Source organism: Canis lupus, chromosome 9 (genome assembly GCF_048164855.1).
Source record: "Canis lupus baileyi chromosome 9, mCanLup2.hap1, whole genome shotgun sequence".
In the NCBI taxonomy this organism is placed as follows: domain Eukaryota; kingdom Metazoa; phylum Chordata; class Mammalia; order Carnivora; family Canidae; genus Canis; species Canis lupus.
The window spans coordinates 5,113,906-5,141,565 of NC_132846.1; the positions used below are offsets into that span (position 1 = coordinate 5,113,906).

General features: G+C 52.3%; 1 protein-coding gene across 2 annotated transcripts; it reads right to left on the reverse strand.

The window, feature by feature from the left end:
- Positions 1 to 1,487: 1,487 nt before the first annotated feature.
- MYH6 (myosin heavy chain 6) lies at positions 1,488 to 27,336 on the reverse strand. Of its 2 annotated transcripts, XM_072840253.1 has the most exons (38): positions 27,206 to 27,336; positions 26,663 to 26,881; positions 25,223 to 25,366; positions 24,833 to 24,989; positions 24,722 to 24,749; positions 24,335 to 24,446; positions 23,934 to 24,026; positions 23,149 to 23,212; positions 22,832 to 22,930; positions 22,266 to 22,369; positions 22,040 to 22,178; positions 20,357 to 20,625; positions 19,935 to 20,105; positions 18,450 to 18,759; positions 17,504 to 17,574; positions 17,134 to 17,221; positions 16,930 to 17,047; positions 16,659 to 16,782; positions 16,280 to 16,416; positions 14,237 to 14,492; positions 13,861 to 14,103; positions 13,535 to 13,711; positions 13,119 to 13,264; positions 12,783 to 12,873; positions 10,443 to 10,832; positions 10,000 to 10,126; positions 9,802 to 9,920; positions 9,215 to 9,411; positions 8,496 to 8,679; positions 8,141 to 8,306; positions 7,872 to 7,996; positions 6,646 to 6,954; positions 6,194 to 6,397; positions 4,927 to 5,052; positions 4,445 to 4,720; positions 2,737 to 2,832; positions 1,911 to 2,045; positions 1,488 to 1,564 (listed from the first exon to the last, which is right to left on the reverse strand). In XM_072840253.1, exons 2-38 carry the CDS (start codon positions 26,861 to 26,863, stop codon positions 1,541 to 1,543), a joined length of 5,820 nt encoding a protein of 1,939 aa, XP_072696354.1. In that variant the 5' UTR covers positions 26,864 to 26,881; positions 27,206 to 27,336; the 3' UTR covers positions 1,488 to 1,540. The 2 variants fall into 2 exon arrangements, with proteins under 2 accessions (XP_072696354.1, XP_072696355.1); XM_072840254.1 differs by lacking the exons at positions 1,488 to 1,564; positions 1,911 to 2,045; positions 2,737 to 2,832; positions 4,445 to 4,720; positions 4,927 to 5,052 and adding an exon at positions 5,927 to 6,046.
- Between the last annotated feature and the right edge of the window lie 324 nt (positions 27,337 to 27,660).

Here is a 27,660-nt window from a genome sequence, read left to right on the forward strand (position 1 = left end):
GTCTTTTTCTTCCCCAGAAATTAGGCAGATCAGGAAGGCCAGAGGGCATTGACAAAAATGATGCCTGGAGCAGGTCATGGTCCCTCCTCTGCAACCAGGTCTAGGCACTGGGGAAGGGGGGCTAGGCTGAAGGTGTGAAGACTTCCTTCAACACCAGATTTCCTCTCCATAATCTCTGTGTGCCAGGCTACTGTGTGGTGGGCCAGGTGGCTGGGCTCCCAGAGTTCCATGTCTGAAAAGGCACAAGCCTTCCCCATGGAAGTGCCCACCTGCCACACCTGTGCACACAGGTTTGTTAGCCCATTTGGGGGCCAGGTGCGTGTGTGGAGCTCCCCCTTGTGGTGCGGGGAGGACTCGGCCCGTAGACCGCGCGCGAAAGAGAGATTGAGAGAGGTTGGCCTGCGACATTAGATGAGGGCAGAACTCGAAACGCTGGCTCTGGAAGAGCTCTTAGATATCAGCTGGTCCCATGACTTCATTCATTTCACTTAAGAGAAAACAAGCCCAGTTGCAGGAAGTGACCTCTTCACTTATGACACAGCTGGGATTAGAACCTAGCTTGCCTAATACCTATCCAGGTATAGGGTACTGAGCTCCCGGTAATGCAGAAAAAAATGGCCCGGCCTCACCTCCAGCCCCCTCTACCAGTAGGTATGCTCTCCCAGCTTGCTAGCACCTCAGCAAACATTTCCTGAGCTTCTCCTGTGTGCATACCCTGTGCTGGGCTCCAGGGATCCAGAGGTAACAGGCAGGCCTGTTCTTGGGCACTCACAGCCTGAGAAGGAGACAGGCTAGTGAACGACAGTCATGACTGCCCACAGCGAATGCTACGAGAGAGCTTGCTGGGGGTAGTTTGGAAGGCAGGCACTGCTACGGCTCAGGAATCAGTCCTACCAGGGCCATAGTACTCCAAGGCGCCTGGGAGGCTCCCGGGATGTCCCTGCCCACCCATATGGCCAGTGTCAGCTGGCCCCAGAGCCTCAGGATCCCCTCATGGTGAGGTGCTGATCACAGAGGCTGAGGTCAGACCTGGGCCCCAGCCGACTGTGCCTGGGGCTCCTTATGGGTTACTCAGAATGGGCTGGCCAGAATGGGACCTATGCTAAGCCCTTTATGAACCTCCACCCCCAGTGAGTCCTGAGCCTCTCCTGGCATCAGTGGGAAATTCATCTGGTGGGGGGAACAGGTGTCCCAGGACACCTTTAAGCCCTGCAGCACAGAACTGGGGTAGGTGGATGGGAGCTTCAGCTTTGACACTAAAGCTCTCTTAGCACATAGAATTGGCTCACCCTTCTGGTACCTTTATTTTCTCTCCTACTGACCAGGGTTCAGGGAGGACAGTTCACTGCTCTGGGCCTTGGCCTCCTCCTCTGTACATGTGGAATGCCTTAGCTCCCACAGCTCTGACACAGGGGCAGGGCCTCCTTCCTCTTGGGAGCCTTAAGACAGCTCCTGGCTGGCGGCGGGAAGGACAGGGCACAGGCAGGTCTGGCATTCATGTTTATTACAGGTTGGCAAGAGTGGGGTTCCTGAGGCAGTGTCACTCCTCATCATGCAGTTTTTGCTGAGAAAAGAATAAAAAGTGTGAGGGGGCAGCTGGCAAGAAGGAGGAAGAGTGTGAGGAGGAATCTCTAGGGCTCTCAGGGGCCTAAATGGGATGCCTTTAGAGGGAGAGGTTCTGGCCTCAGGGATCGTGGGTCTCACTTAGGAGCCCTTTTCATTTAGGGAGTGGGGCTGGGCTTTCTTGAGAGTTCCGGTCGGTCTGTATGGGCTGCAGTGACCAGGAAGGGGATTCTCAGGTCCAGGTGTTGTGGGACGCCTCCCAGGCCCGTCACAACATAGGTAGGAGTGCCCGTGTTGGTGGGTGTGCTGACCCGGGGCAACTAGTGAGGCCCAGTGGAGGGACCCACCTTGGTGCCAATGTCGCGGCTCTTGGCTCGCAGCTTGTTGACCTGGGACTCGGCGATGTCCGCGCGCTCCTCTGCCTCATCCAGCTCGTGCTGCACCTTGCGGAACTTGGACAGGTTGGTGTTGGCCTGCTCTTCCTGTGGGGGTTTGGGGACAGGGACCATGAGGTGAGAGGCAGAAGGGGAAGCGGGGGAAGTGGGCATTTCCAGCCTCCCAGTCTGAGGGATTCCCTGTCCCTGAGCCAGGGGTTCAGGGCTCTCACCCCTCAAGTATGTTCCTACAACAACAGCCTTGCCAAGGGTATCCTGCTCCTGGCTTGGCACCCTCCTCAACTTGCCCAGCATCCAGGATCCTTCATGGCCACCCACTGCCCAAGGTGAATCACATGCTGCCTGGTCCAGTCCCATTCAGATTCTAGCCTCATGGCACATGGCCAACCGTGGCTCTGATACATGCTCCCAACCCTGAGGTTTCCCTTACATGTGTGCTCATCAACACTTTCCTTTCACACTTTTCTGCCCACCCAGAGTCTTTCCTGCTGCCCTCTGGTCAGGTCCTCTCCTGGGGCCAATTCCATGGCCACCTTCCAGCCGTCAGCACCCTCTGGCCCCCTGGCCTGCTTCACAGCTATAGTGCCTTCTCTTGGCTCTACTGGTGTGTGGATTACAAGCAATTTGTAGGAATTGCTTTTGCTTGCTTAGAGGGCCTGACACAGCTCTGAGTACATGAGACATGTGAAACGTCCAGTCCCTGTGCTGAGGCTGCCACCTGTCCATTCTCACACATGGGAGGTGTGTTGACAGAGAATGGAGAGAACCATGAACTTACTGCCTCCTCTGCCTGGCGCTTGTAGGCCTTGACCTTGAGCTGCAGCTTGTCCACCAAGTCCTGCAGCCGTAGCAGGTTCTTCTTGTCCTCTTCTGTCTGGGGGTGGATGGATGGGAGAAGCCAATTTGGGGGAGGAGCAAGTACAATCATTGTTCCCTCCCTCAATACACCACTCTTCTCCCCAGGCCTTAGCTGGCCCTCCCTCCAATGGGCCAGGTCAAAGACAGGGCTGGGCAATTCCATCTCTGCCTCGACTTGTAGGTCAGAGGGCCACAGCAAGGTCCTCAATCTGGACCTGAAAAGCCAAGAGGGCTGTGGCCCTAAAGCTGGAAGTGAGGGAAGGGGTCTAGAAAAAAATGGAATTCCTTCATCTGATAATATGGAGACATTGAGGCTGTTCCAGCTCCAGCCTGGAGCACCATAGATGCTCTTGGCCAGTGGTTTTATTTTATTTTTAATTTTTTAAAGATTTTATTTATTTATTCATGAGAGATACACAGAGAGAGAGGGAGAGACACAGGCAGAGGGAGAAGCAGGCACCATGCAGGAAGTGGGACTTGATCCCAGGACCCCAGGATCACACCCTGGGTCAAAGGCAGATGCTCAACCGCTGAGCACCCAGGCGTCCCAGTCAGTGGTTTTAGAGTGAGCTGAGCGGCCGAATGAAGAATACAGAATGAAGCGGATGCTGTCATAGTCACACCATTCTAACCTATCAGACGTATATTGCACTGGGCAGATTTGGGCATCAGGATCACTGGCCCTAAGGTCACCTGATCATTTTTATCTCCATATCGTTGTTTTTTTTTTTTTTTTCCACATCGTTGTATGTGCTAGAATGCCACTTCCTCTTATGTACACAACAGATTTGCCATTCTATAGCTGTAGCTCTTTCTCACACCTCTCATATCCAGCTATCAAAGGAACCAATACCCTCTTTCTTTGTCCTTCTTTCTCAGGCATACTGTGAAAATAATAGGTCAAGGTCAAAAGCTCTGAGCTATGCAGGTGCAGGTCTTAGAACATTTTGGGATCATCAACATGTATCAAAAGCCATCTATCTGATGTCCCACAAGTTCCATGGAAGATTGGAATCTTTTCCCCTCCCCGACCTTTATCCCTAAAGTGCCATACTGTGTCCTTCCCTCTTGGGCTGATAGAATGATTCCGTGGACTGTACTAAAGACATCAAGGTAGCACTTGGGTTATTAAAAAACAAAACAAAAACAAAAAACAGAGGAAATGCTGGTTAAAACAGCTTTCAGGGGGATCCCTGGGTGGCTTGGTGGTTTAGTGCCTGCCTTTGGCCCAGGGCGCGGTCCTGGAGTCCTGGGATCGAGACCTGCGTCGGGCTCCCTGCATGGGGCCTGCTTCTCCCTCCTCCTGTGTCTCTGCCTCTCTCTCTCTATGTCTATCATGAATAAATAAATAAAATTTTTTTTTTAATAAAAATCTTTAAAAAAAAAACAGCTTTCAGGAAGTAGAGGTAGGTTCTGTATTTGCTAGAAGAAATCATGGACTCAAGCCTAGTGGACTCCAGGGAATGTGAAAGAAAATTAATCTAAAAACAGCTTCTCAAGTAATAGGTGCCAGAGGTTTGGGTGGCGTTCCTGGTAAGTGGCTGTGCATGGGGGCCAGGAAGTGGGGCTGAGGAAGCGCTTTTACATCCACTCTTGACTGCCCCCCGGAGCAGCCACCATGCCCGCACCTGGTAAGTCAGCTCCTTGATGCGACGCTCACTCTTCCTCATGCCCTTGACTGACTCTGCATTGCGCTTCTGCTCCGCCTCCAGCTCATTCTCCAGCTCCCGCACCCGGGCCTCCAGCTTCTGCAGCTGCTTCTTGCCACCCTTGAGGGCGATCTGCTCAGCCTCATCCAGCCGATGCTGCAGGTCCTTGATGGTCTGCTCCATGTTCTTCTTCATGCGCTCCAGGTGGGCGCTGGTGTCCTGCTCCTTCTTCAACTCCTCTGCCATCATGGCAGCCTGGGGACGGGAGCGACATGTAAGAGAACAGGACCTGTGGCCCCTTCTCCCTCCAGGATCACCTTTGCCCCATCCTGGCGCTTGTTTCCCAAGGCCCACCAACCCATGCAGCTGGAGAGTCCACTTGTCAGGGCACAGTGGCCTGGCCGGGACCAGGGCCCTTGTTCATGTCACTAGTGGGGGCGGGAAAGGGAGCAGTCACTCACATCTGTGATGGCCTTCTTGGCCTTCTCCTCGGCATTCCTGCACTCCTGTACCGCCTCTTCCACTTCCGATTGGAGCTGGGTCAGATCTGACTCCATCTTTTTCTTTTGGTTGATGAGGCTGGTGTTCTAGATGTAGGTAGAGAAAACTATCAAATATATACTTTGTTATTTGATTCTATATCTTTATTCACAGGAAATTAAAACTGTCATTTAAAATTTTATTTAAAAATTTATTTAAAAATTTATTTATTTATTTATTTATAAAGGTTTATTTATTTGTTTGAGAGAGAGATTGAGAATGCATGAACAGGAGGGGCAGACGGAGATGGAGAGAGAATCCCAAACTGATTTCATGCTGAGCACAGAGCCTGACATGGCGCTCTATCCTATGACCCCAAGATCATGACCCACAAAAACCAAGAGTTGGGGCTTAACGGACTGTGCCACCCAGGTGCCCCCCAAAACTAGTCATTTTTTTAAAAAAAGTCTTGCTTTTGTTTATTCCTTGTATCCTTTGTTATTGTGTGTTTTATGTTTTGTATCTACTTTTCCTTTTCCTATGAACACAGATACATTCTAGATGTTATAGCTAAAATTGCTCAGCTCTGAAGATAGACTTCAAGCAGTGAAAGGTCGTCAATTCTACTTCTGACATCTTTAGTAACATGTCTACTTAGAGGCATGAAAATATTCCAAGGAAAATGGGAACAACGTTTTTACCAGGACAATATCCTGGAAATGATTATAGTTATAGAAAGAATGTCAGAGAGTAAGGAAGAGGGGACGGGGTCAGTGCATGATGTCATTCCCACACATATTAGATTACAGAAAAAGCTCCACAGACCTGCTGCAAGACGGGCACAAAAATTCATTGCAGAGAACATCTGATGACAGGGTGTCTGGGATTACAAAAAAATGGTGTTCCGTCGAGAATTTGGTTTGCGTGTAGATGCATTTAAACTCCCCAGATGTCATCTTTACAGAGCAAGCTGGAGGCTGTCCTCTAGGTCAGCACTGTCACATAACAGCAGGCATTCCACTACTCCCAGATTTGTGACTTTGGTGGACAGCACCAACCAGTCATGACACCTTCTCAAGGCAGTGTTTCCGACAGCCACGACTGACAGATGAGAGACGGCCCAAGAGATGAAGTAAGTGGCCATCCCGGTTGGATGTGCTCAGTCAGAACATCTGGTTCAGAACTCCTATAGGAGTCCTGGGCTCTGCCTCTCAGCAGGTTTCTCCATGTGGCCCCTGACTGCCTCACCTGGGAGTGCAGCAGCTGCACCCGCTCACTGGTCTCGATCAACTCCTGCTCCGCCAGTTTCCGGGACCGCTCTGTCTGCTCCACCATGGCCCGCAGCTCCTCCAGCTCGGCCTGCAGCAGGTTGTTACGCCGCTCCACGATGGCGATGTTCTCCTTCAGGTCGTCATTGGCACGCACTGCATCGTCCAGCTGGATCTGGGTGTCCTGTAGATCAGGAGGGTGGGTATGAGAGACAGGTTGGCCTCTGGGTCCATCAGAAGGCTGTTAGGCTAGGCTGGATGCCAGTGGGGAGCCCAGTGTGCTGGGTCAGGAGGGCCTGTGGGATATCTCTGCAGTAGCCGAGGCCAGGAGGCACCTGCTGTTGTAATGGGGTACCACCACCCAACCCGGCCACATGGAGGCTAGTCCATCTCCGAGTAAGGGGACTTCCTGCTTTGGGAGTCTCCATGTACCTTCAGCAAGCTCTGGAGACCCTTAACTTGCTTCTGGGCCTCAGCAGCCATGCGGTTGGCATGGCTGAGCTGGATCTCCATCTCATTGAGGTCGCCCTCCATCTTCTTCTTCACCCGCAGAGCCTCATTGCGGCTGCGCGTCTCCGCATCCAGGGAGGTCTGCAGCGAGTCCACCACCCGCAGGTGGTTGCGCTTGGCCTGCTCCATCTCCTCATCCTTCTCCGCCAGCTTCCGCTCGATCTCTGCCTTGATCTGGTTGAACTCCAGCTGGGCCCGGAGGATCTTGCCCTCCTCATGCTCCAGAGAGGCCTGGGAGAAGGTGGGGAGAGAGGGTCAGGGGCAGAGAGTAAGAGCACAGGGCAAGGTGGGGAGGGGTGCCAAGAAGATGTAGAGTATCAGCGAGGGCTATGGCTTGGAGAGGAAGGTCTGGGATGCCCTGGCAGAAGAAGTACAGGATGCCCTGAGATTCCTCTATCAAGGAAATCGCTTCAGCCTCAAGTGTCAAGACCTGTTAGCACTAAAACTGCATAATCCTGACCTTCTAAATATCGTAGAAAAGGGAGAGATTTTTATGAGCACACATTCCAAACTTCCTCTTTGTTTCCTAGGTCACTTACCCTTCAGTGAAAAAAGAAGACCCCAAACTCATGGCTATCTGTAGGTTCTATAAAGATGAGCAGTGACAATAGCAAATACGATGAAGTGCTTACGTTTGTTACCTCATTTAATCTTAGTAACAATCATGCACAAAATCTTATTAGGTATGTTCAATTAATTCCATTAGGCATAAGGAAACTAAGGTACAGAGATATTAAGAAACTTGTCCAGTAAAAAAAAAAAAGAAAAGAAAAGAAAAGAAACTTGCCCAGTGACACAGTGGAGGTCTTGAAGCCAAGTTTCAGACTCAGATCTGTTTGACCCTGAAGCCTACACTCCCATGATCAGAGGGGTTATTATGATGACCATATTTCAACTTTATAAACATGGTAGGAAACATAACCTTTTCTCCTATGATTGGACTGTGATATTTTCCTTGGTGCAAACCTTGGCTTTGCAGGCAGTCATGGGTATCAGATTAGTGGATAGACTGAAAAAAAGGAGCTAATACATTTTCTCTTAGCCGGGGGTCATGTCGCTCCTGGGGTGAAGGAGAGTGGAGAGTCAGAGACAAGAGGGCATGGGTAGGAGAGGGTACTAGGTAGGGGTGTGGGCAGAGCCAGGCTCACCTCTGCCTCCTCCAGGGCCGACTGCAGCTCCAGCTTCTCGGCCTCCAGCTGTTTGCGGACCTTCTCCAGCTCGTGTGCATTCTTCCCTCCTTCTCCCAGCTGCTCAGTCAGGTCGGAGATCTCCTCTGGGGGAGGGGCCGGGCCATTCAGTTGGGGGCTGCCATGGTCCAATGGGGAGGCACCCCTCTTGGAGCCCCTAGGTGGTGCCACATGAGAACACCACCCCCAGCCACCTCACTCACCCCCCAGCCTCCCAGGCCCCAGCGCACCCTGAAGGTTCTTGTTCTCCCGCTTGAAGGTCTCCAGATGCTCCAGGGACTCCTCATAGGCGTTCTTGAGCTTGAAGAGCTCTGTGCTGAGGGAGCGCGCCTCCTTCTGTGACGACTCCAGCTCTGACTGCGACTCCTCATATTTCTGCTTCCACTCGGCCAGGATCTGTGGGGACCCGGCTCACTGCACAGCCCCCTCTCCCAGCCCCAGCACTTCACCCTCTCCAGGGCTGCCCTAGCCCCTCAGCAGGGCTCAGCCTCCTCCCCTCTTGCCCCCAAGGAGGAGGCCCCTGGCTTTATGGTGACGCTGGCCTTCCAGCTCTGCCCCTGGCTGAGACCCCCAGCCCAGGCCCACCTTGTCAAAGTTCCTCTGTTTTTTGTCCAGGGCTGCGGCGGCTGCATTGGAACGCTCCACATCCACCATGAGGTCCTCGATCTCATTCTGCAGCCGGTGTTTGGTCTTCTCCAGTGAAGAGCACTTGGCATTGACGGCCTCCACGGCCTCCTCTGCGTCCTGCAGCCTCTGGGCCAGCTTCTTCCTGCCCAAGGTGGTTAGTGTGTGGGTGTGTCTCTATCCGGAAACAACAGGCCCTGGAACCACCTCCTCCCCAGATCAGGGTGACCCAACCCTCCCCCTGCCCCCCAATAGCTCCTTGGGAACCAGAGCAGCCCTTAAGGCCCTGGGTACCCAGCCTCAAGCAATCCAAGCCTGCACGTGCCTAGAACAGGATGTCCTCCCTATGTGTAGCAGCATCTGGGTGGCAGCCCCCACCGCTCCCCACATCAGGCTGATCGATGGAAGCTCCTCTGACCAACAAGCTTTTTGCTCGTCTTATACGTGAGCATCAGGTATAACCCGAGCCAAAAGCTCATGCGTCACAGGAAGTGAGTCGGGGCCAGCCAGGTTCACTCAGAGGCCAGGGTCCAGGCTCCTTTTCAAGCACCTCTATTACCCCCCTGACCTCTCCCATCCTTTGCAGATGTCCTTCCCATGCCCACTCTGCCTGTCCCCACCCCAGATCCTCTTACTCCTTCTTCCCTTAGAATCAGGGTGGTAGGCTGCCTGGGACTCACTTGGCCTCCTCGAGTTCCTCAGTCCTCTGGATGGCATCCGTCTCGTACTTGGTCCTCCACTGGGCCACCTCCGAGTTGGCCTTGGACAGGACGCGCTGCAGGTCGGCCTTGGCCTCGGTCTCCTCCTCATACTGCTCCCGCAGCAGGTCACAGTCGTGGCGTGCCGACTGTAGTGCATGGGCCAGGGCGTTCTTTGCCTGTGGAGGGGGTGGCCGCCGGGAGGAGGGCTTATCTCCCAGGAAGGTGGGAGGGAATGTCCCCACCCCCCGCCATGATTCTCTAGATCCTTTTCATATCCATGAACTTCAAACAAGCCTGGCCTCATTCAGGATGAAGGCTGGTGTGGATTTTAGCATCTTGGAGTAGCTTTCCAGCTTAACCACTGCACCCCTTAGAAATAAGGAAAGAGGCATTCCATGATGTTCAGGTGTGGCTTAGCTGGAGTGTAGAGGAACTGAGATTGGGGGCCTTTCCACCATTGACAGAGGCTTCTCTCCAGCCTCTACACTCCATGCTTGGTGTTGATATAATTTGACTACCCTGGGCTGTCACTGAGCCTGTCCCACTGTACCCTAGCTGGGCCTCACCTTAACCTCCTCCTCCAGCTGCCTCTTGAGGTCCTCCAGCTGCTGGGTGTAGGTGAGCTTGCCTCGGGTCAGCTGGGAGATCAGTGCCTCCTTCTCATCCAGCTGCCGGGACAGCTCACCTGGAGGGGGGAACAAGAGAGAGTTCGTGGGCTATGGAAGGGTGCAACTGGTGATGCAGGGCTGGCTAGGGGCACCCACCATTCTCGGTCTGCAGCTTGGCTCGCTGGGTGGCAAGGTCATTGAGGGACCGTTGGGTCTCTTCCAGCTTTGCGCGGTACTCATTAGCTTGGTCCTCCAGTGTCCGGGACATCTTCTCTAGGTTTGCCTTCAGGCAGTAAGGGACAACTTGTCATTGAGAGGGGCTGGGTGGACCAAAGAAAGGAAGGGAGGGCCAAGGTGGGGAGAGCACAGGGTGCAGAGGGGTGAAACAGAGAGGTGCTAGATGGCATGGTCTGAAGGAGGTACATGAATTAAAGGAGGGACAGTGAGGAGCTGTGGGTGGAGGGAGGGAGGGCAAGGAAGGAAGCGAGACAGAGACCAAGGGGTGATGAAGGAGCAACAATGAGAAGACAGGGCAGAGAGTGTGGAAGGAAGGCCACTGTGAGGGAGAAGGCAGTGTGGACCCCGAACAGGCAGCCTACCTTGGCCTTGATGATCTGCTCCATGTTGGAGGTGACATCGTCCAGCTCCAGCTTGAACTCGCTCTTCTCCTTCTCCAGCTTCTGCTTCACGCGCTGCAGGTTGTCGATCTGCTCGCCCAGCTCGGCCACGCTGTCGGCGTGCTTCTTGCGCAGGGCTGCCGCCGTGGCCTCGTGCTGCAGCGTGGCCTCCTCCAGGTCCCGCCTCATCTTCTGGAACTCGGCCTCCCGCTTCTTGTTCATCTCGATCTGCACGGACGTGGCGCCGCCGGCCTCTTCCAGCCGCTCACTGATCTCCTCCAGCTCCCGGGACAGGTCTGAGCGCAGCTTCTCCACCTTGGCCCTGGCGGTGCGCTCAGCCTCCAGCTCCTCCTCCAGCTCCTCGATCCGAGCCTGGGCCGGGATGCAGAGAGCTCAGACCCACCACCTGGAGCCTTCCATCGGAGCCCCCACCCCAGAGCTCTACAACATTCAAGTCCCTCTAGAGCAATGGTGCTTAACTAGGGAAAGTTTTGTGCCACAGGGAATAGTTGGCAATGTCTGTAGACATAGTCACTTGCCATGACTTGCCATCTAAGTGGGTAGAGGCCAATGGTGCTGCTAGACATTCTGTAATGCATAGGCCATTAATAGCAATTTGGTCGAAGCTGAACCCTCAAGGCATTTAGACTTAGTCTGAAAATCTGTGTTCAGATGGGGATTCAGAGATCTTGTGAGATCTGAATCTCAATGATTCCACAGACTCACTAGGCTCTGCTCAGCTAAACCTAAGGCAGGACAGCCGGTGCTTGTATCTTACAAATATTTGCAACAATATGCCTTGAAACAATCAAAACTTTTGTAACCCTCCAAGTTAACCAGGAAGTCATGTCAACCATAGTCTTCACCCTCCAGGGCTTGCTTTATTTATTTATGCCTAGGGTGGGTTCCACCTTGACTATTCCCTTCCAGCCCAGGAAAGTATAAGCAGGTTGCCCTTATCATTACCATGCCCCTACCTCATTTTTCTGGCCTTAGCCTTGGGCTTGACTAAGTTGGGAAACTGTCCCATCTGTCATTTTGATCTGTTCCCTGACCAGTCAGGAGCAAAGGTGAATATCAATCAGTGGGGTCCCTGCATTTGTGGCTGTGTTATCAGAATGTTATCAGAATGTGCATGGGTGGGTCCTGGGAGCAGGAGAGAGAGGACCACCATGCCTCTGCTCCCAAGATGAAGAAGGTGGTACTGGGTGTGAGAGCTTGGGCAGGAAGAAGGAGGAGCCACAGCCCATTGCCAAGACCTGATGAGGATAACAGCACTGTTATTCTTGGTCTAACAGCTGAAGAGTTTGCCTAGACCCAAACAGAAGAACCTGGAGAATATCCTGATATTCTGGCTAAAACCCAAGAAAATGGGAGGGCAAATTGTCACTGAAGGTCAGGCCAGTTCCTGAGCAGTTCCTCAAACAAGGAGAACTGTGTTCGTGCATCACTTGTAGCCTGAACCATGGGCCCTAAATGCTGAGGGGAGATCAGCTCTCTCCAGTAGCCAGAGTCTACCAGAAAATCAGAGGATAAGGCCCTGCCCCTAATGGCTGAGTACCTGTTGTCCTTGGGGCCACTATGTCCAGACCTGATCATACAGCTTCCACAGCTATAAGATGGGGATGATAGGACCTGCCTTCCTTGCTTGCAGAGCTCTTCTGACAAATACAGGACTAAAGTTCATTAAAATTCAGGGTGCACTAAAAGTAAGGGAGATTGTGGCTGTTTATTTGCTCTCTTCTGCAGAGGGACAAGAAGGCCATGGAGAAAACAAAAGAACACCTTCTTGCTGGTGGTTGGCTAACTGCTCGCTGACAAAATGGTTTTAAAACATTATCTCCTCTAGTCCTCTGTAAGGCAGGTGTTATTATCTCATTTCATGGATGAGAAGAGAATCTGAGGCTCGGCAAGGGGAAGTGACTTGCTCAGGGAGTTTACTGCGAATCATGAGATCAGTACTTGTGAAGAGTATAAGCAGAGCATCCCAAAGGAAGGGGGTCCATGAAGGCGCTTCTCATGCCCATGCAGAGGGGAGAAGTACTAGGGGAAGGGTGAGAGGAGAATTGAACGCTGTTATTTGTGCTGTAGCAAACGCCCATGAGGTAGGGTATAGCTTAGCAACAGAACCTTTTGGTAGGCTTGTTTGCCTCCCCAAATAGCTCTGCTGAAATAAGACATCATTGCTCAAATGGGGGAAGGCTGGTGGGGTCTCCAAGGCTGCCTGGAGTTCTATATACTGTCTAGAGCCCTAGGTAGCTCCGGTAACCTCAGCTGCCTCACCACTGAGCTCCCCATTGGCTGCACCAGGAAAAATTTCACCTGATTCTCCTTCAGTTTCTTCTGCAGCTGAAGGGCCAGTGCCTGCTCATCCTCAATCTTACTGTTCTGCTGATTAATGTCAAACTCTTTCCTGGAGAAGAAGTAGAGGGTAACAGATGGTCTTCCTTCCTTTGTACCCATTCTCTTCTCTTGCCATGGGATTCCAGGACCAATCCCCTCCTCCCTGGCCCAGAGGGTGAATGCAAGAGGGCTGTTTCACCTCCTCATTCACACTATGACCAGAACAGTGCTAGCTAGTGGGGATGCAGCACCCTGTGCTCTAACCCTCAGGCCAGATATCTCCACTAGCCCTTCCCAGCCACCTCAGGTTCCTACTTCTTGAGCTTTTCTTCCAGCTGCAGCTTGTCATTCTCCAGGTCCATGATGCTCTCCTGAGTCAGCTTCAGGTCACCCTCCAGCTTCCGCTTTGCTCGCTCCAGGTCCATGCGCACCTTCTTCTCCTGCTCCAGGGATCCCTCCAGCTGGTGGGGAGAAGATAATAAACAAGGTGTTGGAAACCTGAGATCCACAGTGCATGCTCTTCTGCCCCATCTAAACTCAAAGTCCAGTAGGATTGGAGGGCAAACCAGCAGAGAAATCCCTGCAAGCACAAAATATCCCAAGCCCCAGCCTAGTGATGAACCTCAAAGAGCAAAGAGGCCCCAGGAGTCAGAGAAGTTAGTTCTAGGTATCAGGATATTGCCTGTGAAATATTGATCTGAGAGAGCCAGAGCATGGTTCTTATTACTCACATCATCCACCTGCTGCTCCAGCTTGACCTTAGACTTAGTCAGTGTGTTGACTTTGTCCTCCTCAGCCTGAAGGTCATCTAGGGCCTGCTGGTGGGCCTCTTGCAGAGCCTTCTTCTCTTTGGTCAGCTTGGCAATGATCTCATCTAGCCCAGCCATCTCCTCTGTCAGGTTCTTCACCTGCCGAACAAGAACCCCACTCCCTTTAGGGTCTGAAGTCATCAGCCTGGAGACATCTATCGGGATGTCCAATGCCAAGGACCAGGACCACACTGTGGTCTGGGAATCCTGAGGAGACCTGAGCTGGAGCCAGAAGGAGTTGCCCTCACCTTGTTCTCTGTTGCATGCTTCTCCTTCTCCACCTTGGCCAGCGTCAGCTCCAGGTCATCAATGTCCTTCTTGAGCTCAGAGCACTCATCTTCCAGCTTGCGCTTCTTGGCAGTGAGCTCAGCATTCATCTCCTCCTCATCCTCCAACCTTTCAGTCATCTCCTTCACCTTGGCCTCCAGCTGGATCTTATTCTTGATCAGTTGGTCACAGCGCTCCTCTGCATCGTTGAGGTTATCTTGTTCCTGGGAGAAGAGGACAGAGAGGAGAGCTGGTGATTATAGAGGAGAGATCCAGGGTCTTAGTTCCTGGGGATGAGATGGGCTATAATCCAGGGGATGAAAGGGGAGGGATGAAGAGATAATTGCGTGGCCTCACCGCCTGCACTTGGAGCTGGAGGTCATTCTTCTCCTGCAGCAGGGATACCATCTTCTCTTCCAGCTCCTTGCGGCGAGCCTCTGACTTCTCCAGCGCCTCTTTGATGCGTGCAAACTCCTCCTTCATGGTGGCCATCTCCTTCTCTGTCTCTGCACTCTTAAGTAGTGGTTTGATCTTGAAGTAGAGCTTCATCCAGGGCCAGTTCTTGACCCCCATGAATGCCCGAATGTTCCACTGGATTACCAGCAAGGCATCCCTGGCAAGGAAACATGGAAACAGGAAGGGGCACTCTGAAAGAGCACTTCCCAAGCATGGGACGAACTGTACTTGGCTCCCAGCACATCTAAACATGCTCAGAGGCATCTGAGGGCAAGAGCCCTGTTGTTGCCTTGATATGTACCCCCAGTCTAACATTACCACACTGAATGTGGACTTGCTCAATAAATATTTATTAATTGAGGAATTCAACAAAAGGGCAGTTTATATTTTCCCTACTGGGGTGTTAGCAGCAATGAAAGCTATACTACTCATAGACTGCCTACTAAGTTCAATGTTTCTAATCCCATAAGAACCACAAATATGTTAAAAATTGTATTTTACATGTAAGAATATAGTATATCTGTAAGTTATGAAGAATGAAACAAAATGACTACACATAAACCTATTGATCCTTCAAACAACAGCTAGAGCATTGCCAGTGTTGGCTCCTCCTCATCCCTTTTCCTGGTCCCCCAACCAGAATCAGCCACTACCCTGAATCTTATCTTTTTCATTTCCTTACTTTTTAAAAACATACTTTAACCATATATGTATGTGTCACTATTTTTATTATCTCTGAGTTTTCTAAAAATTGTATTACACTGGAAATAAAATTATATTACACTGTATATATCCTTCTGTAACTTGCTTTTGTTCACTCAAGGATCTGCTTTTGAGGTTCAAACACATTGTACCATGTGGTTGTAAGTCCCTCCTTTCATTGCTTTATAATATTCCAGTGAACAACTATATCACTCTACCCATTCCTTTGGAGATGGATATTAGCGTTGTTTCCAGATCTTTGTTATTTTGGCCAAAGCTGCTATGAAGATTCTTTTTTTGTCCCATGTTGTACATATGCAGGAGTTTCTGTGGGAATGCTCTTAGGAGTGGAATTGGCGGGGCAGCCCCGGTGGCGCAGCGGTTTAGCACCGCCTGTGGCCCAGGGCATGATCCTGGAGACCCGGGATCGAGTCCCACTTTGAGCTCCCTGCATGGAGCCTGCTTTTCCTTCTGCCTGTGTCTCTGCCTCTCTCTCTCTTTCTCTCTCTGTATCTCTCATGAGTAAATAAAATAAAATCTTTTAAAAAAAGTTAAAAAAAAAAGGAGTGGAATTGGAACGTATGCAATTGACTATCTTTTTTTGGGGAGGGATGATCTGTATACCCAACATGGGGCTCAAACTCATATCCTCGAGATCAAGAGTTGTATGCTCTATGGATTGAGCCAGCCAGGTGCCCCTGCAATTGTCCATCTTTAAAAGATAATGATAAATTGTTTTTCAGGGAGGTTGCGTTAATTTACATACCTGTAAGCAGTGGGTCAGACTTCTCAATTTTTGTCAAGTTAGTGTTGTGAAATGGTATCTCATTGAAACTTAATTTGCATTCCTTATGGTGAATTGTCTTTTCTTAAATCTTTTTTTTTTTAATTTTTATTTTTTTATGATAGTCACAGAGAGAGAGAGAGAGGCAGAGACACAGGCAGAGGGAGAAGCAGGCTCCATGCACCGGGAGCCCGATGTGGGATTCGATCCCGGGTCTCCAGGATCGCGCCCTGGGCCAAAGGCAGGCGCTAAACCGCTGCGCCACCCAGGGATCCCGGTGAATTGTCTTTTCTTAAAGAATTCAAAATGAGACCTAGCATGGTAAAGTCACTTGTTTAAGCCAGCTTAATAAGTAGTGAAGTCAGGATTTGAACTCAGGTCTTCTGAGTCACACCAGTTAGCACTGCTTGTCTGTCTTTTTCATCTCTGGGTGAGCCTCACCTTTTCTCTTGCCTCACCTGCGCTCCACGATCTTCTTGAACTCAATGCGCATGAGCTGGCCCCGGGCTTGTGCCTGGATGCGGGTGATGATGCGACTCAGCCTCTCATCCCGCATCTCCTCCAGCAGCCCCAGCAGTCCTGCCTTGAAGAACACCTGTGGGCAAGAGGGCCCTCAGAGAAGGGTGGAGGAAGAGAGTTGGAGGTGCTAAGCTCCCAGGGGACCCATCATGCATATATTCTAGACCTCAGGAGTGAAACATGAAAAACAAGACAGAAAGGAAGCCTGGGTTCCAGCTCTTGAGTTAATACAGGAAGCCAGAATCAGAGGTTTGCTTTCCAAACTCTCAGTTGCTCTGCTCAAGGTGGGTACACATCCCTGTGGGGCTCTAGACCCACCTTGGTGTGGCCGAACTTGTACTGGTTGTGGTCGATGTCCAGGGAGCCCAGCAGTTTCTCTGCCCCTTTCCTGCTGTCAATGAACTGGCCCTCAGGGATGGCTGTTGGGTTGAGGATGCGGTACCTGGAGAGGGAGGTTCCCTGAGTCACCCACGTTTTGCGCCAATCTGCTCTTCCCACAGCATTTGGGGCCACCTGTGGACTACTCTTCCCACCAGGTCTGCCCAAGCTCCCCCTATTCCCTGAACTCTGGGGGCACCCCTGTACCCACCTCTGCCTGAAGTCCCCGTAGAGGATGCGGTTGGGGAAACCCTTCCTGCAGATGCGGATGCCCTCCAGCACACCGTTGCAGCGAAGCTGGTGCATGACCAGGGGGTTGTCCATCACCCCTGCAGCAGAAGAGAAGAAGGTGTCGGCCTCAGGGTAAGTTGATGCCAAATGCCCTCCCCAGACTAGACCCTTATACATCACTCACCGGGAGCCTTCCGTTCATTGGGGATGATGCAGCGAACAAAGTGAGGATGGGTGGTCCTCAGGTTGGTCATAAGCTTATTCAGATTCTCCTGGGGGTGGATGAGAGTGGGGAGTCAGGAGCCAGAGGGATCATCTTTTTGGTCCCTAAGCCCTGGGCCCCCGACAGCCTGTCTCCAGAATTCTCCAAGGGACCAAGTGTTTACACATAATTTATGATGTGAGTTCAGGCTTGTATAGAATTAACATGCACCAAATGACCATATAGCTTCTTTCCTCCCCAGACTCAGAAAATCAGATTAGGGTGATACAGCCAAAGGGCTAGGCGCCCACCACACACCACCCGCCCTCCGGCCTCTCTGGGCCCTTCTTACCCGGTGGAGGGCTGACACTGTCTGAAAGGATGAGCCCTTTTTCTTGCCTCCTTTGCCTTTACTGCTGTCCCCTAATAATAAGAGAAGGGATGAGGAGCCAGAGTCTGAAAGCAAAGGAATCCTCAGGCAGGGGCAGGGCTCTGCCGCTCACTAGCATGTGACTTCACAAAGTGATTCTTGGGCAGCCCCCGTGGCCTACCGGTTTAGCACCTGCCTTCAGCCCAGGGCGTGATCCTGAGGCCCCAGGATCAAGTCCAACATCAGGCTCCCTGCATGGAGCCTGGTTCTCCCTCTGCCTGTGACTCTGCCTCTCTCTCTCTGTGTCAGGGGTCATGAATAAATAAATATAATTTTTAAAAAAATGCCATCTCTTAAAAAAAAAGTGATTCTCCATGTTTCAGTTTTTCCAGAAGGAGAACAATAACTGCCTCTAATAGCTGGGATGGAGATTAGAGAAGCTTGCTTGTCACCTAGTAGGTGCTGAAATAGTATGAGTGCTCTTCTCCCACCTTCTGACCCTACTTTTCATGCTTACATCTTCCCGTGGCTATCTTCCTTCTTGTAGTTCTTCCTCCTCTGTCCACTCCACACCCTTTCTCTTCCTTCTCTGAACGGGACACTCACTTGTTCTACCATATATTCAGTGATCTTCTCAACATTTACCGAGACCTCCTTCAGGCACAGCTCTACAATGGGCCTGGCACAGTAATTCATGTGCCACCCTCATTCACCTCCAGTTGCTCACAATCTTGAGGAGACACTCAACATGTACAACAATATCCATAACACAAAGTGGCCCTTTTACACATCAGGTGCACATGGACTGCTGTGAGATCCCCTGACCCCATCCCTTCTGCCTCTAGGGTTCTGTGCTTTGAAGCAGCAGGACCCTGGCCCCTGGCAACTTCAGAGTTGCTCTGGCCCAGTGCAGCAGCTGCCCTCTTACCGACATCAGCAGAAGCATAGGAGGAGAAGAGTGTGGCCATGAGCTTGAGGGAGGACTTCTGGTACAAGGCCACCACCGTCTCATTGAGTGGGTCTTTGTTCTTCTCCAGCCAGCCCAGGATGTTGTAATCCACAGTGCCAGCATAGTGGATGAGGGAGAAGTGGGCTTCCTGCTTCCCCTTGATGTTGCGTGGCTTCTGGAAGTTGTTGGACTTGCCCAAGTGGTTGTCATACAGCTTGGCCTTGAAGGTCATGTCAGTAGCCTTGGGGAACATGCACTCCTCCTCCAGGATGGACATGATGCCCATGGGCTGAGAGCAGAGGGTAGATGGAGAGAGCATCACTGCATGCACTCCCAGGTTTCCAGAGTCCCACACCATGCCAGAGGAAAAACTATAGCCCATAGGGCTTGGCAGGCTTCAGAGTATCTATGCTACCACCTCTTGTCCCAATACAGGACACTAATATTCTTGGAATTAACCTAACTCTAATTCTATTCAGACCTGGCCTATAACCTCTTTCTGCTTCAGTGGGCCTAGTGAACAGCCCAGTGCTCCTAGCTACCCTGTCAGGTCCCTAAGGCCTTGCAGCAAGTCCGTTCTCGGAAGGGCAAGCTCCTTGCTCCAGGGACAGGTGTGTGTCAGTGGTGTCCGACTAAGGGGCAGGCCAGACCTCTTCCTATATAATGGGTAATAGTCCTTTAAGAGATGGTTAGAGGGATCCATGTTCTGCACAACATCCTGCTTTCTGAAAGTATGGTGGTTCTTGACTTTTCTTGGGGCAGGAATCCTAATGAGAATTTGATTAAACTAAAGATGCCTCCCTGTAAAAATGCATGTAAACACGTGTGTGTGTGCATGCACACACATACACATACACAGTCTTTCCCATGTAATTTCAGGTGATTCTGAGACCTCTGGAAGAGCAGCACCCTGGATAACCACCCAGAACTTCTGGGAAGCTCCTGTTTTCTGATGGGCCACTGGCTGGGTGAGGGTAGTTATTCTGGGCTCTGGTCTATACCAGCAAAATGCAAAGGCATACTCTGAACAAGCCAGCACTGGGAACCTCACATCAGCTCTGTTCCTGTCTCCTCTAAGTCTATAGTCAATAGGGGCTGAAGACAGGCTTATTCTCAGCTCTCAGGAAGAGGATGGGAAGCCAAATGTCTCTAGTTTCAGCCTAGGATTTCCCATAGATGCTGCTTCTCATGGGCTGTCAGAGGGGCCAGGAGTTATCACCTCACTACATCTCCTTCTTAAGATTCTGGGAGGTGACCACCATACAGGACAAGGTCTTAGATCCTGGAGAGAGGAGAAGGGGGCTCATCTCGTGTATGACTGTGGCTTCACAGTGAGTAGAAGTTGGGCCTGAGAGAGGCTTAAGATTCTGGGGACTCTAGCTTCTTGGCTGGAGAAGGGACAGCCTTGTCACTCTGTCTGGGATGACAGGGGAGGGGGACACAGGCAGCAGGTGGAGGCAGCACCTTCTCAATGAGGTCAATGCAGGCCTGCAGGTCCATGCCAAAGTCGATGAACTCCCACTCGATGCCTTCCTTCTTGTACTCCTCCTGCTCCAGCACGAACATGTGGTGGTTGAAGAACTGCTGCAGCTTCTCATTGGTGAAGTTGATGCACAGCTGCTCAAAGCTGTTGAACTGCAGGGGGTGGGGGTGGAGTGGGTCAGGCAGGCAGGGGTCTGAGTGGCCAGTGGGATCAGCCCAGGCCCGTGCCCATGCTCCTCCCAGGGAAGGAGAGCTCCTGTGGAAGACAGGATGAAGCGTCTGCCACTCCTGAGCCCCACTGCCTTTCCAGAGACTGGCCATGATGGTAATAGATGGGAATGAGTGAGTCACTCTCCCCGCGCGGTCCCCCCGCTGCCCGTTATGCATAGGCTCCCCCCACTCACGTCAAAGATCTCAAAGCCTGCGATGTCCAAGACTCCTATGAAGTACTGGCGTGGCTGCTTGGTCTCCAGGGTGGCATTGATCCGTGTCACCATCCAGTTGAACATCTTCTCATACACTGCCTTGGCCAGTGCCCCAATGGAGTAGTACACCTGTTGGACGCTCTGCCCTTTAGTGACATACTCATTGCCCACTTTCACCCGAGGGTGGCACAGCCCCTTGAGCAGGTCAGCTGAGTTCAGCCCCATGAGGTAGGCAGACTTGTCGGCATCTGGAGGAGAAGGAAAGAAGTAAGCAAGCTCCTTTTTCCTGCTCCAGGGCCAGAACCTTTCTGAAGCATTGGGTCCAGTCAGGCCCTTCTCTAAAGAATTGCAAATCCAGGCCTGGAAGGGAACAGGCTTGCCAGGGGGCACCTAGCCCATGTGCAGAGTCAGGCTGGAGCCCAGGCTTCCTGTCTGTCCAGAAACTCCCACTACTTAGCAGTGCCTCTCGCCTCTCTTTAACATCTACTGGGTGTCCCTGGTCCAGGCCCTGTACCAGCATTGCTGTGAGCACATTCTTGCCTTCACTGCACCCCTTGTGTCTCCAGGGCAAGGACTGTGGCTGACAGAGGAGATATGCGCTGCTCTCTGCTTCCTTAGTTCCCATCCCAGGATCCAATCCAGGACTGGGCCTGTTCCACTCTTAATTCATGTGTTGACCAACTTGAAATCAAGATTCCTAACAGCATGTTAAGCCCCCCACCCCCACCCCAGCTCTCCACCTGTGCCATCCAACATACGATTTCTATTTAGAGGAAATTTGTTTGATTCAATTTCGAGAGTTTTATGATAGCTGATCATGATGTGTTACGATGAAACCCAGGCTTGGCATTTTGATATGGATAGACACAGAGAAGAGGTCCTTGAAGGTAGGCTAAGAGGAATGTTCTTGGGCATTTGTCTGGCCCTATTCACATCTTGACATCTCCTTCTCAAAGAATTCTTACGACAGCCCCAGAGTGACTGAGAAGTACTGTTGTTCCATTTCACTGAGAAGGAAACTGAGGCCCAACGAGGTATGTGACATGTCAATGCCAAGAGAGCCCAAACGGAGCTCAGTCAAGGGCTGGGCACCCTCTACATACACATTGCATTACTGACTGGGATGTGCAGAGTTCAGAATCTGTGCTTTCTTGAGCTTGGGTGAGTCTTGGGCCTAGGAGGAGACATCCCCAACTCACTTCTGGTCAGTGCAGCTGGGGAGAAGAGTTGGCAGGATTGTGGGGGGCTTCCCTGTCTGCCTGCCTCTCGCATATCCCTGCCCCTCCCTGGCTCTGGCCCCAACCATCTACCCCACAGGCCTCAGGCCCCCAGGAATGAGCCTGTCTGGGGACAGTAGATGACCTGTGACTAGGCCCTCACGAGGAGAAGCCTGGAGGTAGGCTGGATGGCGTGAGGGCCCTGCCCCTGGGAAAAGGTACTGCCCTCTGACCATGTGCTTTTCATACTTCTGGTTTCCTCCCACTTTCTCTATCATGATCCTAATAATCCTAATAAACTAAATTGTTAGCCTAGCTCTTCAAGAATCGTTGAAAAGCATAACTTTTGGATACAGCATGGGAGACCCTGCTCCCAGTGCACTGTCTCCACTTGACAGGCGAACGAACACCCAGCACCTCAGGCCTTTTAGGCACCTGCCCCCACCTTCGGTGCCATCCGGCTCGGCCTGCTCCTCCCGCTGCTTCTGCTTGAACTTCATGTTCCCATAGTGCATGATGGCACCTGTCAGCTTGTAGACGCCAGCTTTCTCCTCAGAAGTGAAGCCCAACACGTCGAAGGCGCTCTGGGACAGAGCAAGAGAGCCAAAGAGGGTGGTTGGATTGGGTGGTGCAGGAACCCTCAGGAGCTCTCATGGTGCCTCCTCACTTACATCCGTGGCCATGAGCTCCTCGGAGTCATCAATGGAGGCCACGGACACCTCTCCCTGAGACACGAAGGCGTAGTCGTAGGGGTTGTTGGTAACCAGCAGCATGTCTGTCCAGGCAAGGAGCAGGGCAGGGGACAGGGAGACAGGAGAGGGCAGAGGATGGGCAGAGAGAGGTTGAGAGAAGGGCATCGTGGGCTTGGGCAGGGGCAAAGGAGGAGAGGGCCAGAAGCAGGGAGAGAGGAGGAGAGTCAGCAGACCATGCAGAGAATCCCAAAGACATGAAAAAGCAGGCAGAGGACTGGGGAGGGAAGACAGTGGGAGAATGGCCCTGGGAGAAGGTGGCGCACAAGGAGGAGAAGGGGAAAACCAACCAGGAGGAGAAGAAATATGACAAAGAAAGAGTGGGAAGGGAGGCAAGAGGAGACAAAGGCAGATCTGAGACGGGGAGGGAAGAGAAGACCTGAGCAGACTGAAGGATGAGGGAGGTGAGCAGGGGTAGGTGAGGAGGAGGAGGACACCCACCCCTTCCTGGGGAGGGCAATGGGGGCATTGGCATTGGGCAGGCTCACCCAGCAGCTCTGGCTTCTTGTTGGACAGGATCTGATAGAAGATGTGGTAGTTCCTCTCGGCCTTCAGCTGGAAGATCACCCGAGACTTCTCTAGGAGATCTGAAGTGAGGAGGAGGGAGGAAGGCATGTGAGGACGGAGAGAGTCGATCCAGCAGAAGGATGGAGATTAGGGGAGAAAGGCTCTTAGAGCAAAATGGAGAAAGCCAGGAGAAGAGGAAGAAGATGGAGAGGGAATGTTGAGACAGGGTCACCCAGCTGGGAAAGAAGGCAGGGGCGGAAGAACCAGAGGGGTGTGCAGGGCTCCCTGCCATACTCACAGGTCTCTATGTCTGCAGAAGCCAGCTTTCCAGTGGCTCCAAAGTGGATCCTGATGAATTTTCCCTGTGGATGGATGGGACAAAGAGAGAGGGAACTGGCCAGAAGGGACAGATGGAGATCTTGGACCTCAACACAACCCAGAAATCCCTGGATTGTTCTGGAAATGTTAATGACTGACTTGGTGTTCCAGTTTAGTATCAGTAAAACAGGGAAAAGGATGCCTATCTCCATATTACTAAGTATCTCTGAGCAGAACCAACAACATGGGAATGAACACGGGTACAATGCCTCCTGCTTGTACCTCTGATATGATCTCGTGAATGCTTTCAATAACCCGCAAGGTAAATATTGCTACCTCTGTTTCATAGATAAAGGAACTGGGACTTAGAGAGGTGTGAGGACTTGCTGGATAGGTGGAAAGCTGGGGAATGGGCTCTAGCACCTATGCTTTCTTCTCACCTTCCAATGTGGAAGAGCTTTGGAAAAAGTCATTCGGAAAAATCTAGAATGTGACAAAAATCAGCTTCGTTACTTGGCTAGGGAATAGCTGTGGTGACTCTGGGTCTCTTGAGTTCTCAGAGCTCAGGGAGCCAGGCTGTCAGGAGGGTTTGAATGTGTGTGTGCATGCACCCACACTCATGCACACGCACACACTTGTTGATACTGCAAAGCCAAACACAGGATGATCGACTGGGTGTAGTGTAATGACTGTAGATCAAACAAAACCCCCCCTTTTCTTGTCAAGGCCAGGTGAGGCCAGTTGGCAGCTGTCAAAGGTACTCACAAAGCGGGAAGAGTTGTCATTCCGGACCGTCTTGGCGTTGCCAAAGGCCTCCAGGGCGGGATTGGCCTGGATGATCTGGTCCTCTAGGGTGCCCTGCGAAGGCAGCAGAACCCCAAGGGTTTATCTTCTGTCTGCTTCCAGGAGTGGGGAGGGCAGGGGACTGCTCTGGTCCTGGGGGATGGGAGTGGGGCTGGATGGACTACAGGTGGGTCTGTGGCTCCAAAGGGCCATATTCGAACATCAGAGTGTGTCTCCTGCCCGGAAAGTCTCAAGCACTGGGCTCAGTGGTGCTGTCCCCACAATTCCCCAGGGTAAGGCTAGGGGTTATCTGGGTCAGCCTGCCCACCGCGCACCCCCCCGCCCCCCCCAGCCCTCTGCTGAGCATATGGCTCATCCAGTACCTTGTTTGCATTAGCATTGTCCTTTTTGCCACGGTCACCTATAGCCGCGATGCTGGCAAAGTACTGGATGACACGTTTTGTGTTCACAGTCTTCCCTGCGCCAGATTCTCCACTGGAGAGACCAGGGACCCATTAGAACCCAAGATTTCCCATGCTTCATTCGGATCAAGTTCAGCGCCACCCCCTCCTCCCTTAGAATCCCAGCCTTCTAACCTCCACCAGAGCCCAGGGCCCTGCAGAATTTGCATATCATTATAGGTCACTCCAACACCCCTCTGAGAGCCCAGCTCCCTGCACTCCTTTGCAATAACAACCTTAAACCTTTCCTCCCCTCTGCACTCCAGGGTCCCTGCCAAGTCCCTAGGTGGGTGATTGGCATTCACTCACGTGATGAGGATGGACTGGTTCTCTCGATCTGAAAGAGAAAAAAGGGGGGCAATAAGGTCAGGTCCATGGGTATGGGGCCAAGGGGGCACGGGTCAGGACGGCCAGACTCACCTGTCAGCATGTACTGATAGGCGTTGTCAGAGATGGAGAAGATGTGGGGCGGCGCCTCACTCCTCTTCTTGCCCCGGTAGGCGGCCACCACCTCGGCATTGTACACCGGCAGCCACTTGTAGGGATTGACGGTGACACAGAAGAGGCCCGAGTAGGTCTGGAGCAGGAGAGAGGGCAGGCATGAGGGGCTAGAGGGGGACGCCTGGGGCAGGTGGTAACAGGCAAGGGAGTCCCTGGCCACCCTAGGTGGCTCCTCTCTTCTTATGGCTGACCAGGAGTAGGAAGAGGGCAGAGGGGAGCTTGGGAGAGTTCTGACCCCTCCCCTTAAGTGAGTTTCCGTGGCCTACTTTAGCCTCCATCCAGGAATGGCTTCCTGCCACGTGTACTCACGTAGATCATCCAGGCTGCGTAGCGCTCCTTGAGGTTGAAGAGTACGGCGGGCTCGTGCAGGAAGGTCAGCATGGCCATGTCCTCAATCTTGTCGAACTTGGGTGGGTTCTGCTGCAACACCTGGTCCTCCTTCACGGTCACTGTCTGGGGAAGGGTGTGTGGACAGGGATGACTGCACTCCCACCGGGACCCTTGCCAGTCTGCGCTTGCCTGCCTCACCCACTTAGGTCTCCCCAGAACACCAGCCACAACCTGGCCTCGATCCCCCAACTCTTCTCTGATCAGTGGCCAAGCCCTACCTCATAGCTCCCCTACAAGGCTTTCCCCAGACAACTTACTGCTCACTGTCCCTCCCACCCTAGGGACTCTCCTAGAGTCTCTGTGTCCTGCCAGTACCCCAGGGGTTGTGCCCTTGAGCAACACCTTACTGCCCCTACTTCAAGCATCTAGAGACAAACTTGGCGGGGCCAGCAGCTCTCCAATCACACACCTCACCCTGACTCCTGGGGGCATTGCTTGTGGGCATCAGCTGCTCAGGGCAAACCTTGCCCTATTGGAAAACATCTCATCCACCAACCCTACACTCCCTATTGGTCACTGTCAGTGTGGTTTGATTGGTACCAGTCAGCTTGCCATGTCCTAATGTCATCAGATCCTGCAGGTAGGTATTCTAGTACTTTTTTTTTTTTTTTTTTACAGTGGAAGAAACTATAGATAGAATAATTAAATTGTTTACGGGCTTGGTATATAGCCAGTGGCAGAGCTGGGATCAGAGTCAAAGTCCCCAGCAGGTTGTGGCCTGTCACTGCACACTTCGTTGGGGCACAGCATTCAATAAGCATGTCTGAAGGCAAAAGGTTCAGAGCTGCTACCAGTGACCAGGGGCAAATCTCAAGGCTCTCATGAGGAACCAGGGTACTGTGGACTTCTGAGCGCTAGTCACCAACCCTGAGACTAGAGCGTTCAGCACAAGAGTTCCTGCTTTTTTTGTGTTTATCTGAGTCTACGAGTTTGCTCTTGGTTTGGGTGAGGTAGATTTGGTTTGTGGAGGAGACTGAGGCACAGAAAGGATGGATACACATTCAAGAGGGAACTTTACTTGATGCTGTGTCTGTGTCTTCTTTATCTAAGAGACCCCGCTGAGATAGAAACTGGTGGAGCACCCCGCCCCCCCCCCCCCCCCCCGCCCCGTCCCTGCCCCAGCATCCTCTCTGGTGAAGGCATTCCTCCGTGGTGTGGTGCCCTGCCTCACCTGCTCAGGTCCATCTGAGAAAGGTCAGAGTTCTCACCGAAATGTTGGGTTCCTCAAGGGAACATGTTCTGCACTCCCAGTGGCTTTGGCTCTTCCCCAGAGCCCTCAGCTCCTCCTGCAAGTGGCCCCACCCCTGCGATTCCCCACCAAACCTCTTCTCCCTTTCCTTGGTACTATGCCCCACACACCTTGCCATTCTCTGTCTCAGCAGTGACCTTGCCCCCTTCTCGGGACAAGATCTTGGCCTTCACAAACTCTTCCTTGTCGTCGGGCACAAAGCATTCAGTGCGGATGTCGAAGGGCCGGGTCTGGGCCTCCAGACGCTCCTTCTCGGACTTGCGGAGGTACTGGGCGGCTGCCCCAAAATCGGCCATCTGAGCATCGGTCATCCTGGTGCTTCTCTGCGCCTGAGGCAGGAGGGCCCAAGCTTCAGTAGGTGGCACTGCCCTCAGCACCCCCACTCCCTGCCACAACTCCTACCCACCTGCGTCTTATGTTCTTCCCCTACCACGGAGAGGGGTAGGGTCCCACCCTGGGTCCCACCCTCCCCGTGCTGCAGGTTCTGCTTCCTTTGTCCTCTGATATGATGTGGAAGGAGAATATCTGAGGATCTGTATGGGGTTGAAATTGGCTGAAGCTTGTTAAGGGGAGGTGCTGAGCTGCTTGGAGGAGAGACAGGGGACCCTGCTCCAGCAAGCTGGTTCCCACGAGAAAATTAGGGTGGTTCTCACCTGATTATCTCTTCACAGAGAATCTTGAAGACTCTGGACTGTGGGTAGAGCCACAGAGACACAGACTGGCAGAGGGAAGACCAAAGAGAAAGAAGAGTGGAGGCAGGTCACCAGGGAGAAGTGAGCCGGGAGGATGGACCCAAAGAGCCAGACAGCAGGACAGTCAGAAATGGGGAATGCGGAAGAGAGAGGAGGCAGAGAAGCAGGAGAGAAAGGAGGTAGAGTTCGTGAAAGTGTCAGTGGTGGAGGTGGCATCAGAGTTGTAACAAAGAGAGGTGAGATTAGAACACACAGCCAGGAAGGCAGGGTGAGGGGGACAAGGAAGTACCACAATGACAAGCAATGACAGAGACCAGGCCACAGAGACCTCTTGTGACAGGAGACAAAACAAAACCACTCGACAAATAGAAAGCCATCCAAGGAGGGAGGAGGATGGAGACAGAGCATGGAGCGTA

Excerpts from the sequence above, each read along its gene's own strand:
- MYH6 (XM_072840253.1), bottom strand. The coding sequence starts at position 26,863 with ATGACCGATGCTCAGATGGCCGATTTTGGGGCAGCCGCCCAGTACCTC. Across the intron at positions 24,990-25,222 it reads ACGCAGCCTGGATGATCTAC|ACCTACTCGGGCCTCTTCTG; the intron begins GTGAGTACACGT and ends CTCCTGCTCCAG. Across the intron at positions 8,307-8,495 it reads AACAGAGGAACTTTGACAAG|ATCCTGGCCGAGTGGAAGCA; the intron begins GTGGGCCTGGGC and ends GGGTCCCCACAG.